At 33.6% G+C, this 14,561-nt stretch overlaps 2 protein-coding genes across 2 annotated transcripts; both read right to left on the reverse strand.

The window, feature by feature from the left end:
* Positions 1-2,716: 2,716 nt before the first annotated feature.
* LOC110934028 (protein FAR1-RELATED SEQUENCE 5-like) lies at positions 2,717-6,326 on the reverse strand. The gene is made up of 6 exons (XM_022177223.1): positions 6,305-6,326; positions 5,525-5,827; positions 4,413-4,803; positions 4,081-4,336; positions 3,301-3,864; positions 2,717-3,127 (listed from the first exon to the last, which is right to left on the reverse strand). The coding sequence occupies exons 1-6, from the start codon at positions 6,324-6,326 to the stop codon at positions 2,717-2,719; spliced, it is 1,947 nt and encodes a 648-aa protein (XP_022032915.1).
* A 1,765-nt stretch (positions 6,327-8,091) lies between these two features.
* Positions 8,092-13,823, reverse strand: LOC110937515 (probable protein S-acyltransferase 12). Its single transcript, XM_022179946.2, has 7 exons — positions 13,397-13,823; positions 11,922-12,141; positions 10,282-10,373; positions 10,073-10,199; positions 9,909-9,994; positions 8,535-8,600; positions 8,092-8,410 (listed from the first exon to the last, which is right to left on the reverse strand). Exons 1-7 carry the CDS (start codon positions 13,583-13,585, stop codon positions 8,294-8,296), a joined length of 897 nt encoding a protein of 298 aa, XP_022035638.1. The 5' UTR covers positions 13,586-13,823; the 3' UTR covers positions 8,092-8,293.
* Positions 13,824-14,561: the final 738 nt, after the last annotated feature.

A 14,561-nucleotide genomic window follows, 5' to 3' on the forward strand; every position in this document is an offset into this window, starting at 1 on the left:
TCGAAAAAATGGGATTGTGGGTTTAATGAGGAATATGAAGATCCTGAGATTATCAAGAAGGGTAAAAACAAAAAACAGGTCAACAAGCAGACCGCACAACTTGATGATTTAAGAAGAAAGTTCATCGCAAAGATATTATTGCACAAAATCAACGAACTCAAAGATTATGTTATTGAGGACTCAAAGAAGTTTCGAGACCTCAGTGCGAAACTTAAAAAACAATCTTATGACACTAGTTTAGAAAGGATTAAAGATAGGCTTGCTCTTGCTGGTTTACTTTGATTTTGAAATGCTACTTATTATAAAACGCAATGTTTTTTCTTTTAGCATAATTTTAATATAACTCAGTATTTTCTTGATCTTGCTGGTTTACTTTGATTTAGAAATGCTACTTATTATAAAACGCAATGTTTTTCTTTTAGCATAATTTTAATATAACGCAGTATTTTCTTGATATTGCTGGTTACTTTGATTTAAAAATGCTACTTATTATAAAATGCAATGTTTTTTATTTGTGGATAATTTTCATATAACGCAATATTTTGTTGATATATTTAATATGCTACTATTTGTTTGTTGTTTTAAAACGCAATATGTATCCTTTCTTTTAAACATATTATATAAAATTTGTACAATTTATCAATAAAAATTTTATATAATATATTTAAAAGAAAGGATACATATATAGTGAAATGTTATTATGATAAAACGCAACATTTTAATAGTATTCTATAACTCAACATTGTCTATTTATTTGTTGTTTGACATAAGTTATTTATTCAAAACGCATTACAAAGTGTTTCCTAATTATTCATTTCCAAACATATAACGCAATATATCTTTATAACCCAATAAAAGTTTTTTTTACTATTTTTATAACACAAAACAAATTAAAAGCTTAATTACAATAATGACAATCATAAAATTGATATATTATACTCTTCTAAAACGCAATGTTATAAAATAAAATAATAATAAATGAAGAGTAGATAAAACAAAGAAAAAACTGATAGCTTAATAACAAAGAAATTGATTAGATAAAAAGCCTTAAAAAGCCTTAAAAAGCCTTTTGGATTCCTGATAAAATACTGTATGATTGAACAATCAATTCAAAGAAAAAAATAAAATATAATCATTTTTATTATTAACACACTTGATACAAATCCCTCTACCAATCCATTATATAAGAACAAAAACCCTAAACTATTTTCACAATTCTCATCATACACCAAATACACCAATACCCAACAACAAAACACACACACAAACCCTAAAATGGCTAATCAACAACTATCAGTTTGGTGGGTTAAAAGAGATAATTTCGTTCTTCAATTCCTTGATGGAAAAAAAAATAAGATACCATTCCGTTGCTTCTGTTCTTCAAAACTGCAATGATAGTGTGTTGAGAAGGATGAATGAAATAGGTATACCACTTGCTTGTTACACAAATCAGATAGCCGCACTGTTCAGAATTCTACACAAAAGATTTGGAAATCCGAATCAAACTGCAACTGAAGATGCCCAAGTTACAACTTGGGAGTTCATTGAGGAAACTTTCAAAGTTTCAGTGACTTGGGACGATGGTGATGATGAGATGTATGACCCAAAGGACATAACTTCCAGTGAGGATATAAAATTTTTGAAGCAATTATCTGAAATACCAATCATCAACAACTCTGCTAGCAAATTTACAGAGAAGCTTTAAAAGGCAGTAGTCTCACAGGTTGAACTTTGGACTGAATCTGAAAGTGATGAGGAAATCCCTGATGGAAGTTTAGGGTTCTCATCCGAAGAAGAAACAAACTTTGATCCATGATGCTGATCATGCTAGTAATTTTTATTTAATTTTGTTGTTTGAAAACATCATCTTTGTTTAAAACTATCATCATCTATATAACGTAATGTTTATGATATCCACTTGCATTTCTTGTTTAATTTGATCTATGATCTATGTTATAATAAAACGCAATAATCAAAAAATTCCATTTAAAGTATATTGTTCTATGTATAAAACGCAATAACAATATATTGTTGTTATCATAAAACGCAATTAACCAAAAAAAGCTGATAAGTGATGAGGAAATCCCTGATGGAAGCTTAGGGTTCTCATCTGAAGAAGAAACAAACTTTGATCCATGATGCTGATCATGCTAGTAATTTTATTTAATTTTGTGGTTTGAAAACATCATCTTTGTTTAAAACTGCCATCATCTATATAACACAATGTTTATGATATCCACTTGCATTTCTTTTTTAATTTGATCTATGATATGTGTTATAATAAAACGCAATAATCAAAAAATTCCATTTAAAGAATATTGTTCTATGTATAAAACGCAATAACAATATACTGTTGTTATCATAAAACGCAATTAACCAAAAATGCTGATATTTATGAAGGATATCACAAAACGCAATAACAAAAAGAGATGAAACCTATACATCATAAAACGCAATGACAAAAAAATTTTCTTTCTTATTGATATCAGAATTTGTATACCTACTTACATTGCATTGCTAGAACCTATAGCATTAGAAGAAACCTTATCTTTACATGTGCGACTGTTATGTCCTTTTCCACCACATACACGACACGATTTCTGGATCTTTGATGATTTCTGAATTGCAATCTCACGATTAGACTTGATCCTTTTTTGTACACCGCGTCCTTTGGTCCTTATTTTGATCGGGACACGAATCATAGAATCTGACTTTTCTAAGTTCCCTCCAATATAGCAAATCTTTCTTTGCGACTAGGAGGCGGCGCAGCAACCATAACCTCATTTGCTTTAGCAATATAACTTTTAATATGATCCCTGTAACGACACAGCTCATCTAAATCCCCAACCAACCTATTAACCACATACTCATTTGCAACAACGATTTCTCTAAAAACTTTATCAATTTCACTATTCCTACCAATTTCATCAAACCGAATATTGCAATGATTTGATCCATTTAAAACAACATCTCTCATCCATCTTCTATGAACATATCTTCTAGGAAACTCAGTTATATCATCATACCGTAGAACATAAAATATATGGCGGCACAATATACCAAATTTTTCAAACCGTTTGCAAGAACAACTTATACTTAAACCATCTTCTTGTTTGCTGTATTGAACCTGTAAATAAAATTAAAAAGCTATATAAAATTAGTGAAATGTAATATAAAACGCAATCAATAATAAATATAATACATAAATTAAGTATATGATCATTAATGATAAAACGCAACAAATAATGGAAAAAATAAAACGCAATAGATGTTTAAAACAATATAAATTTAAAAAATTACCTTGAATAAAGATGTGCATGGCTGTTTGAAATCCTTTATTTCATAATATTGAACATCACCCACAGTATCATGAGACTTTGACATACACTTTGTAATGGCAGCATCAATTTCAATCTGAATATCTTTAAAAGTTGTTTTGGTATATATTTCTGATGCTTGTTTCTCCAATACAAAGTCACTCCAGGTCTTAGACTGAATATACCTTGTATCATGATCATTCCTCCTATGCTCATGCCTTTGAATATCCATTGCAGTCTCAAAATGAGTGAAAAATTCAACAAGTGTACATCTTGGATTGCAAATCTGACCAAAGAAGTAATTCTCGCTTTCACATCTAGACGTAGTACGCATAAGACCAGCCAAATTCTCTCCATGGTAATAAGCGGGAATCCAATCAAATCGAAGATCATACATATCTTTTAACCACTCATGATTTTCCAATTCAAAAGTAGACATTATTGAATGCCACTCAGTTTCAAAATTTTCTGGAATAATAGTATCATTCCAAACAACATGAGTCATTCTTGTATTAAAATCAATGTTTGCTGACAAAACAGGACCAACCTGTATAAAAAGTAATAAAATTATTAAACATAAAACGCGATATTTTAAAACGCAATATATTGAAAATGATAAACATAATGCATTAATGGTAAAACGCAATTGTTTTGTAATTCTATTAATAAAAGTGTTTGGAGATCTTATAGTATAATATATAAAACGCAATAATAAACCTATATAAAAATTGCAGTTTATTATATCATAAAACGCAGTTAATACCTTTGTCTTCAATTTCTCCCATATATGCCACATACATAACCTATGCCTACTTCTTGAAAGTACATCCTTAATAGCTCTCTTCATTGCAGCATCTTGATCAGTAACAACTTTAGGCTCATTTCCAAAAGCATTAACAAAGCACCTTAAAAGCCATCTATAAGAATCTGCAGTCTCAGAACCAAGTAATGCACCACCAAATGTGACATTCCTAAAATGATTATCAATCCCAGTAAATGGTACAAAAACTAAATCATATCTACATAAAAACAAATTAATAAAGCATTAGAAAAAATAGAACAGGATATATAACGCAATAAATGAAAAAAACTTACTTGTTTGATTTATAAGTAGCATCAAAACCAGCTATGTCACCAAACACTGTATAATTTGTTTTTGATTGCTTATCAGCCCAGAAAAGTCCTTTCAATCTTCTATCTTCACTAATAACATAATCACATGTGAAACCAGGACAACATTCTTTCTTCCTAATAAGACGCCTAACTACCATTTCTGCATCATACTCTCCTATATAAAGATTCAAATCCCTTTTATAGTTCTTACAATCAACTTTACTAGCACCAACTTCACCAAAACCACCATACATTGTTTTCATAATATTGAATGCTTTAACAGATCCAATATTGATTGCAGACAATCCAGGTATAAAACTTTCTTTAACATAATCAATACTTCTAGCAGCCGGCAAGAAATAAATATCTTCATCTTCAACAAAGATATGATTATGTTTAGGGGTGTTCAAGATCGGATAATCCGGTTTTCGGATATCCGAAAATCGGATATCCAAAATTTCGGATAGTGAAATATTGACATCCGAACCCGAATCCGAAATTTCGGATATCCGAAAATCGAATATCCAAAATTTCGGATTCGGGTTCGGATATCTAATCGGATCCGAATATCCAATTTTTTATTTAATTTTTATTTTTTTATTATTTTTTAATATATGGAACCAGATTTTTTGGATAGTTTCAAATATCCGAATATAAATTTCGGATATTTCGGATATTTTTCGGATATTTTGGATATTTTTTCGGATATTTCGGATATTTTTCGGATACTTCGGATATTTTTCGGATACTTCGGATATTTTCGGATATTCGGATATCCGAAAAAATAAAAATTAAATTTTCGGATATTTTCGGATAATCCGATTATCCGAAAATTCTCAAAATCACTATCCGAATCCGAATCCGAATTTTCGGATTATCCGATTATCGGATATCCGAAAATTCGGATATCCGAAAATTCGGATATTTCGGATACGAGTTTTCGGATATTTCGGATTCGGTTTCGGATTCGGATTTTTTTTTTGAACACCCCTAATTATGTTCTTCTTCAAAGTAGTAGATTTTAAACTTTTTATTGTTCTCTAATATTAATTTCACATGAGCATTGCATCCAACTCTTTTTGAACCTCTATTACATCTAACAATCTTTTTACTATTCTCATCAACTGAACCAGCATCTATTTCTTTGCTAACATGAAATCCTTCTTTTGAGCTGACAATATATCTTATTTTCACTAAACCACCACCATTTTTCCAAGAGGTATTTTTTCTTGCAGAAAAACCTGCAGCAAGTGCATATCTCTGATAAAACGCAAAAGCCTCATCAAATGATTTAAAAAACATTCCAACAGCAGGTGTAATGGATCCACTGACTTTAGGTTTGAAAAACTTTCTTCCACTGTTTAAGCATACACGTTCCTCCCACTTGGAAATGTGATCTGAAATAATTAACAAATAACTATAAAACGCAATACCTCTTATATAATAATGTTTTTAGTGTTAAATCTCAAAATATGTTAATAAAAATTTAAAAATACAGACCTTTAAAGTTTGTATATGAACTAATATGGATAAAAGCATAAAACGCAATACGTTCAGTAAAACGTATCAAATGATGAATAAACAAAACAATGTATGAAACGAACAAAACTCTAAAATTGTACAACACTGACAGTTATTGCTTTATATTACATTAATCTTAAATTTAAAGTTTGAATGCATAAAATGCAACTCTTCACTAAAACGCAATAAATGATGAAGAAACAAAACGAACAAATTATGTTAAATTATACAACAATAACAATTAAACTTATGAAAAATCAAATATTAATAACAGAATCACGAATTATAAAACGTAAAACAATGAATTTCAGAAAAAATAACAAAAATTTACTCAAAATTGAAGCTAAACTTACCAGCAGAGTCTGAAGAAGACATTGAGGTTATCGAATTGACGAACGAAACAAGATTAATGCTTGAAAAGAGGTGAATTTGCGATCGATTGTGATTTAGGGTTATAGAATTTTCAATTCTGTTATGAAAGTGATGAACTAAGAAAAGAGGTAACAGAATCTATAATCGAATTAAAATGAAGATATGATAATGTAAAAAGACGAAAAAGCCCACGCGTCCAAAATTTTAAAAAAGAAGATGAACGGCTAAGATTGCTTCCTATACTTCCTAGCCAAAATAAACTTCCTATTTGATCTTTTCCCTTGTTTCATATGCTGTTTCAATAAAAGATAAAGATAGTATAGAGAGAGACCAATCAAATAATTAACTCTTATATTAAAGTTACCCGACTATTCAAATATTATATGGCACCTAAATATATATTCGATTATATAAATAACAAACCCAATACAACCGGCAACAAAGTTCGTATAATCTTATATGCAACGTATAGCTTTTACAAATTCCAAAAATATCAGATTATACGAACTTTATAAAATTAAAGTTCACTCTATATGCACTGTGTATATCTCTATATGCAGCGTGTTGATGGTTTTTTTTTAACATTTTTATACAATATTTTTTGTTTTAACAAAGTTTAATCGTGTATCAATATTATTTTTAAGAACATTTTTATACAATACTTTTAACGAAAATTAAAGTAACTTTTTAAAATAAAAAATATTTTTAAATTAATCGTGCAGTATAGCATCGGATAGGCCCCATGTAGGCATATAGGTGTAGCATAGGTATCGTATTGTATAGTATAACATAATATCGTATCGTATCGTTTCATATCGTGTAGTACAATATTGTACAGACCCCATATAGGCATATAGGTATGACATAGGTATCATATAGTCTAATATCGTATTCAACAATATCGCGTAGTATAGTATAGTATCGTATAGGCCCCATATAGGCTTATAAGTGTAGTATAGGTATCGCATAGTATACTATCGTATCATATGGTGTAGTGTAGTATAGTACAGTACAGTACGGTAAGTCCCATATATGCCTGTCCGTGTAGTACATGTATAGGTCGGGTTTCGTATGGTATGGTATGGTGTAGTATCATAAGACAAAGTTACTTCATCCACATATATTGCTTGTAAAAGACAGTCGTGAACAATTGAAAAGAGAAGCAAGATGCCTGACCCGTTTAATAAACTTCTTATGTTCGGGTTGACATGTTCAATTGGTGTTGATTTGTTTGACCCCTTCAATTAAACAAGTCGATCTGTCAACTCGTTCAAAATTAGAGTTAAAAGTAAAAACATGATGTTTTACAAGGACAACCCATTTATCCATTTTATTACGCCTTACCAACCCATTTACAACTTGACTACAACTCATTTGCAGGCCCAACATACTTAAATGTCACCCCATTTGATTTTTTTAGAAAAATGGGTTACACATTGTTTTCGTATTACACGATATTAAAAATATATATGGACAAGATTAACACCTTTGACACAAATAAATCTATAAGTAGTGTTCGGGTTCATCAATAAAACCTAAAACCCGCCAATAAAGGATAGCAAAAGAGATAAATACCAATACACAAAGAAAGGAGAGCTTCAGTCACAGGTTCACAAGCCCAAAGACAATGAACATGATCGGCATCGCATTGTTGCTTACCCCATCACCACAATGGAACACCATTAATCGATATTCATAGCCGACATGAACATCAACGTCACTCTTATATAACGAAAATGAAAACTTATGAATAATAGTAATACTAATATATCAAATACAATGTGCATTGTCCATTCAAGATTTTTACTAGTCAATGCCTGAAACGGTTCAAAAAGTCATTGTGCAGGTAAAGTGTTGCATATCAAAAGAAATGAGATTTTTTTTTTTTTTTTTAAACTAATGAATCAACTTATAACACTAATTTTTATACAAAACTTTACAAATCAAGCTGGCTGGTAGGATGTTAAAACTTAGGATTCATCATCCGAACATGTAGGAAAATCTAAGCCATGTAACGCCGGTATATTCTCCAAATCTTCCTTGGCAAATAAAGGAAGCAACCAAAGCGCCTTTCGCGTGCCAAAAACCTGCAATAAGACACAAAAGTAAATAGTCATTTAAGTTAACAACGTTTATCTTAATCTGGAAAACAAATCTAATTTATGTTAAGAATCCCTTGTATTGTACGAACTACACATGAATATGAATTACCTGCTCAAAATTTTTCTTGCGTCCCAAGTCATATTTCCACCTCACTACTCCTTTCTTCTCATAGACCTGTTACAGAAACGTTGATAAGAAAGTTAAAATGTGATGATGATAGCCATCTACAACTTGGACCCTTGGTATTGTATTAGATTAAGAAGGATTCAAACCTAGAGACGTTTTTCGGTTCAGAAAAAAGCATTTAAATTAGGTGGGAAAAATAAAATAAAATATAATATAATAAAAAAACCTTCTTTTCTCTTTTATAAGCAGGTTTTAGTAGGGTTGGCATAACAGGTCAACCCGATCTGCTAAGACACGAACACGATAAGACACGAACCCGAAACACGTAAACACGACCACGACACGAAATCTTATCGTGTCAGATTTTTGAAACACGAACACGAACCTATTAATAAACAGGTTACACGAATCGACCTGTTAAGACACAAAAAAATTACCAACGTATCATACGACCTGTTTAGGACACGAACACGACCTGTTAAGACACGAACACGACCTGTTTAAGACATGAACACGACCTGTTAAGACACGAACACGACCTGTTTAAGACATGAACACGACCTGTTTAGGATATGAACACGGCCTGTTAAGACACGAACACGACCTGTTTAGGACACGAACACGACCAAATTGGGGAAGTTGTGAACCGATTGGGAATGGTGGTGTTTATGAGATATTTAAAAATTAGGGTTTGGATTATGGAAAAAGAACCATGTGTGTTTGTGTATAATTCATCCCGAGCTCCACGACTGATGACCCCATGTCCACACCTACATATGATATTTTTTTTAATTTTTAATTATTAATATGTATCTAACGGGTCTTAATAGGTTAACGGGTTTTAACCTGTTTAGACACGAAACCTGTTAAGGTCAAACACGAAACATGATAACTTCGTGTAGGTTCGTGTCGTGTTATCGTGTCCGTGCCAGAATTGCCAGCCCTAGGTTTTAGGAAACATGGAATTAATGTTTTTTTTTTTTCATATGTTGCAGCCACAAGGGTATAGAATCAACCTTGAGCTTCTTTGACCTGTTTGTTTAACATGGGCCGGTCTAAAATTTCTTTTTTATTATAATATTAGTTGATGTCACTGTTGTCAAGGCTCACCCACGCACGTGCCTAGGCCCACTTTTCAGGCCCAGCGCAGCCTTCTCACTTCGCTTCAAAAGCCCCAGTTTCAGGACCTCAAGCGCATTTTTCAAGCCAAGTTCCGACGAATTTCGGCCAGAAATCGTCTGAACATGTTTAAACAGGTCTGAAACAGGTATACGCCTAAAAAAGCCCTTGCTTATTAAGCGCCTTGCTATGTTACCTTTATATGAAAAATATGACAAATTATATTCTCATAATTACCTCTATCGAAGTGGTGTTGCTGGAAAGAAGAGACGCATGCATTATGATGAAAAAAAGGAGGCTTAGTGCAAAAGCTACATTCAAAACTGCATCAAAATGCAAATGTGTAAGAAACAGGGGAAATTTGCATAAAAAATCGTAAATTCGGCCAGGGAAGTTGTTACCGAAAGTCAAAAACGTAAGAGCAAGATCACTTGCTGAGTTCGTGTGACCTGTCGCTTCTTTGAAGAATTTCATGAAACTTGGAAGCAATACTATAACATCCAATGTTGTCTCTAGAAATGTATACAACTGAATTTAAAAAAAAAAAAAGGTTAATTAATAGATGAATACGAATAATCAATCACTTCAATAAAATAAAGAGTAAATTTACCAAAAACAATAGAAAAAATTTATAGTTCCGTGCGCCAACACAGTTCACCACCCATACACAATGATGATCCATCTTCAAAACACATCTTTGACCTGCAACATATATGAGAAGTCTTTAAAATGTATAACATATCAACTAGAGGGGGCAATCTTGACCCAAAGCCTTCCAAGTGCGTCAATTTGGGTTGCTTTTAAAGTTATAGGGGTTGGTTTGGGTAAGATATTTTAACTAAATGGGTCACAATGGGTCACTTGAAATTTCATCTTGTTATTTTCAGGTCAAAGCGGGTCGACAACATTAAAGAAATGGGTCGATGTGGGTTAGTGTCTTAAAGAAACGGGGCATGTTTTGGATCGGAATGGGTTTCGAGCCGGCACAAGTATCCACACGAGACGGGTTACGGCACGAAAAGGGTTTTGGATCGGAATGGGTTTAGTTCAAATTGAGTTTCGGGCCAAGACGAGTTTCAGCACGACGCAGGTTTTGGATCGGAACGGGGTCGGTTCGGGACGGGTTTCAAGCCGACACGGGTTTTTGCACGGGACGGGTTTCGGATCGCAACGGGTTTTGGGCCGACACGTGTTTCCGCACGAGACGAGTTTCGTACAGTTTCGATCCGTACCGTTTCGACGCGAACTGTTTCGACCCGTACCGTTTCAACCCGTACCGTTTCCACCAGTACCGTTTCGAATCAAACCATTTCGACGCGTACCGTTTCGACCCCTACCATTTCGACCCGAAATCATACTGAAATAAAGCATCTAAACTAATATAATTTCCCAATGTGCTTGATACACAACTTTGTGGAAGTGATTTGACCATTTTTTTATCAGCAAACTTATCTATATAAATCCAAATCAGAATCTGTTTTTCAGCTTGTAGTAGACCTAATAAGGACGCAAAATTAAGGACCAAACTCACTAGTTCACAGAAACAAAGGTAGGTCTCTCTAATAGCTAGGTACGGTTATGTAATTGAGCGCGTAAACAACAGATTCTTCAAACTTGAAGTAGATCAAGGAAGAAGAAACTGAAAAAAAGTGTTGTCAGTGGAGTATATAGACGGTTACTGCAAGTTCATAAAAAAATTCTGACCCGACCCGAAACCCGTTCTGACCCGGACCCGTTTCGACCCGAACCCGTTCTGACCCTAACCCGTTCTGACTCGAACCCGTTTTGACCCATGACCCAACCCGACCCGACCCGTTTGTTTGTTGGAGGTCCTGAATAGCTTATTGCGACGGTTTCAAGGGGGAAGAAAGAGTTTGTGTTGTGATTCAGACGGCCGGGGATTCGGATGTTCTAAGAAGTTGGATGGAACGGGTTGTGAGCAGGAGGTTAAAAATGAGGTTAGAGTTTTGGCTTATTTGTAATTTTGTGGAGTTTGATGGCTAGATTGTGAATGTTTATTAAATTGTTATTTATTTTATATGTATATAAATATATTGTGTTACTGCTGTTGATTTTTAATGTTTTTGATTACACAAAGTAATTGTGTTGTTTTTGTTTAGTTATTTAGTTGTTCACCACGGTATGTGATTCCATAGCCCATGTGAGGTTTCAACACTTTTCCGAAAACATGAACGCGACTGATTATCAACCTGTATTTATATTAAAACATATATATTAAATCTAACTTACAAACAGAACAATGATGGCAACGCGGTGGCTTTCCGTTTCGACAATGACGGCAGTACCCCAAAGCTTGTCTATTTTCAGGCACATCTACAGATGTAGATGCTGAAGTATTATCATCGGGTCCCGCTTCTAGATTTTCCTGTGAAGGGGGTTTCCAGTTTTCAGGAACAGAGCCCGGGTCGTTGATAACTACCATGATATAACTCCATGTTAACATCACAAGCTGCAATACGGGATATTATGATATTAGAGCCTGTTTCGAAAACCTCATTCATTTAGTCATGTTATATTCTTCGAGATTTTTTTACTAACATTTGTTTTTTTTATATACGTGATTATCGAACTGGTTTGATTATGACCCATATAAAACATCAACTACAACTCGTTTGATTATCGAACTATCACTTATTGTAGATGAACATCCAATCACTTGGGTCCAGGGGCGCAGCTATTAAGGGGCCCGGGGGGGACCCCCGAACTTTTCGCTCAGTAGTGTAATATATGTGGTTTTCGTAGAGAAATTTTTTGGTATATACGTTTTCGACCCCCCCCCCCCCCCCGGGTCGGAAATCTCAAGCTTCGCCACTGCTTGGGTCATGATGATTGTAGATGAACAATTGATTATTTTTGGTTTAATTGTAGTCTGTTATACTTTTAGTACATACATGTAATATTTATGAAAATTTAGTTTCATAACGACTATGTTTTCGATTAAGCAGCCAATTTTCCTCAAATTACCAAATCCAATTACGGAACTACCCAAACCCGAATACCAATTAACCGAATCTGGAATGGATCGATATTTGATTAAGATTAATCCTATTCAAAACCCAAACCCGATTACCCAACCCGAACGACACCTACAGACAGGTGTTTATCTACGGACCATTTTAAACAGTTCTGTAAACACTAAACACCTTCTGAACAGATATGAAACTGAAAAATACGAAATTGATCAAATATGACGTCTTTTTTCCCAATTAACCATGGTTGTAAAAATCGCGACTAGCCTCTGATTAGTCGCCGATTAATCGCTAGTCCAGGTTCACCGAGTAATAATTTTTATCTAATCGGCAATTAATCAGTAGGCGGTCAAAAATGGTCAAAATCGGTGGCAATCTAGCGATTCCAGCCAAATTCCAGCCAGATTCTTGACAATAACCTGTAAATTCCGGCATTTAATCCTATCTACTTGAAAATATGGGTCGAAGAAGTAGTTAAAACATGTCTACTTGAGAAAATATATAATATAAAATGTGTGTATATACATATAAAACCGAAACTTAAATTAAAAATCCCAATCCGATTAATCCCGACTAATCCCTGTTAATCCCGATTAATCGCTAGTGATTCTTACAACCTTGCAATTAAGTAAACTTGGTTGGCATGATATAACAAAATTGAATTATTAAGAGATCAAATATACAAAAATGAAAAAAAAAATGGGTGGTTAGGGTTTAGGAGGTTAAGAGACATACCAAAAGGTGAAACAAGACGATGATGAGGAAGGAGAGGAAGGATGTGAAACCGCCGTGGGAAATACGTGGGGCCCAGGTGAGGAGTACAACAGCGTAGTAGGAAACGGCGGTGATGGCGGCGACGAGGAGAATCATCAAGTAACCGAGGAATTTGAGGCCGGAGCAGAACTTGAAGAAGTTGAGATCCATGGAGGAGGTACGGCGGCGGTTGAAATACGGTTGGCGGCGTGTTGTGGGTGGGAACAAGCGTTTGAAGATAGGTGCGGCCAGTTTGATAGGGTGGACGGAGAAAGAACTCCGGCCAACGGTGGAAAGTGGTCAAAGGGAGTCTCGCTTTTACTTTTACATTCCACTTCTGTTGAGAATACTTGGAAGTTTGTGTTTGTCAGATGAGATTAGAGTACCACATTCACATTGTCTTTTTTTTTTTTTTTTTTTTTTTTTTTTTTTTTTTGTAACTAACTAGGATTACGACCCGCCGCAATGCGGCGAAGATTTTTTAGTTATAACTAAGTCGATTTAAGACGCGCATGTTATGTTGAACCTGTTAAACGGCAAAAAATAGACGTGAAAACGTTCACTCACACACGCACGTTGTGTCGTGTTAACTGGCAAAATTTAGAACGAAACGTAAAAACGTTAAACCAAAGACGCACGTTGCGATGTGTTAAGTCACAAAATTTAGAACAAAGCATAAAAAGAAAAATTGCGGAAAATGAAAACTATAAAGGAACAAAGTTGAAAGTAAAAAATGTTGTGAGGATAGATTGCAAAGGATAAAAAGTTTTGTGTTAAAAGTAAAAAAAGAACAAATAGTTTTGGTGTAAAAGTAATTTATGAAAAACTTTTGGGTGAAAAGTAAAAAAATCTTTTTTTTTTGGAAAACCCCCAAAGCCAAGGTTACAACAACCATATGCATAACAATTTTTTTTTGAAAAACCCCTAAAACCAAGATTACAACACATAAGTAAAAAAATCAAAATGGTCAAATCACAAAAGATGGAAACTTTTGAATTAAAAGTGAAAAATCAAATTAATCAAAGGGGTTAAATTGTATAAGATGGAAACTTTTGAATTAGAAGTGAAAAATTAAATTAATCAAAGGGGTTAAATTACCAAAGATTAAAACTTTAAACTTAAATTTTGAAAGATTAAAACTTTAGGG

This window comes from Helianthus annuus, chromosome 4 (assembly GCF_002127325.2).
Source record: "Helianthus annuus cultivar XRQ/B chromosome 4, HanXRQr2.0-SUNRISE, whole genome shotgun sequence".
Lineage (NCBI taxonomy): Eukaryota > Viridiplantae > Streptophyta > Magnoliopsida > Asterales > Asteraceae > Helianthus > Helianthus annuus.

What these genes read in the sequence shown, in the direction of transcription:
- LOC110934028 (XM_022177223.1), bottom strand. Translation starts at nt 6,326, where the DNA reads ATGTCTTCTTCAGACTCTGCTG. An exon ending in GCTACTTATAAATCAAACAA is followed by an intron (nt 4,337 to 4,412) that starts GTAAGTTTTTTT and finishes GTTTTTATGTAG; the next exon opens with ATATGATTTAGTTTTTGTAC. An exon ending in GGGAGAAATTGAAGACAAAG is followed by an intron (nt 3,865 to 4,080) that starts GTATTAACTGCG and finishes CTTTTTATACAG; the next exon opens with GTTGGTCCTGTTTTGTCAGC.
- LOC110937515 (XM_022179946.2), bottom strand. Translation starts at nt 13,585, where the DNA reads ATGGATCTCAACTTCTTCAAGTTCTGCTCCGGCCTCAAATTCCTCGGT. An exon ending in TTGCCATCATTGTTCTGTTT is followed by an intron (nt 10,374 to 11,921) that starts GTAAGTTAGATT and finishes TATATGTTGCAG; the next exon opens with GTCAAAGATGTGTTTTGAAG. An exon ending in TCTTACGTTTTTGACTTTCG is followed by an intron (nt 9,995 to 10,072) that starts GTAACAACTTCC and finishes ATTTTGATGCAG; the next exon opens with TTTTGAATGTAGCTTTTGCA.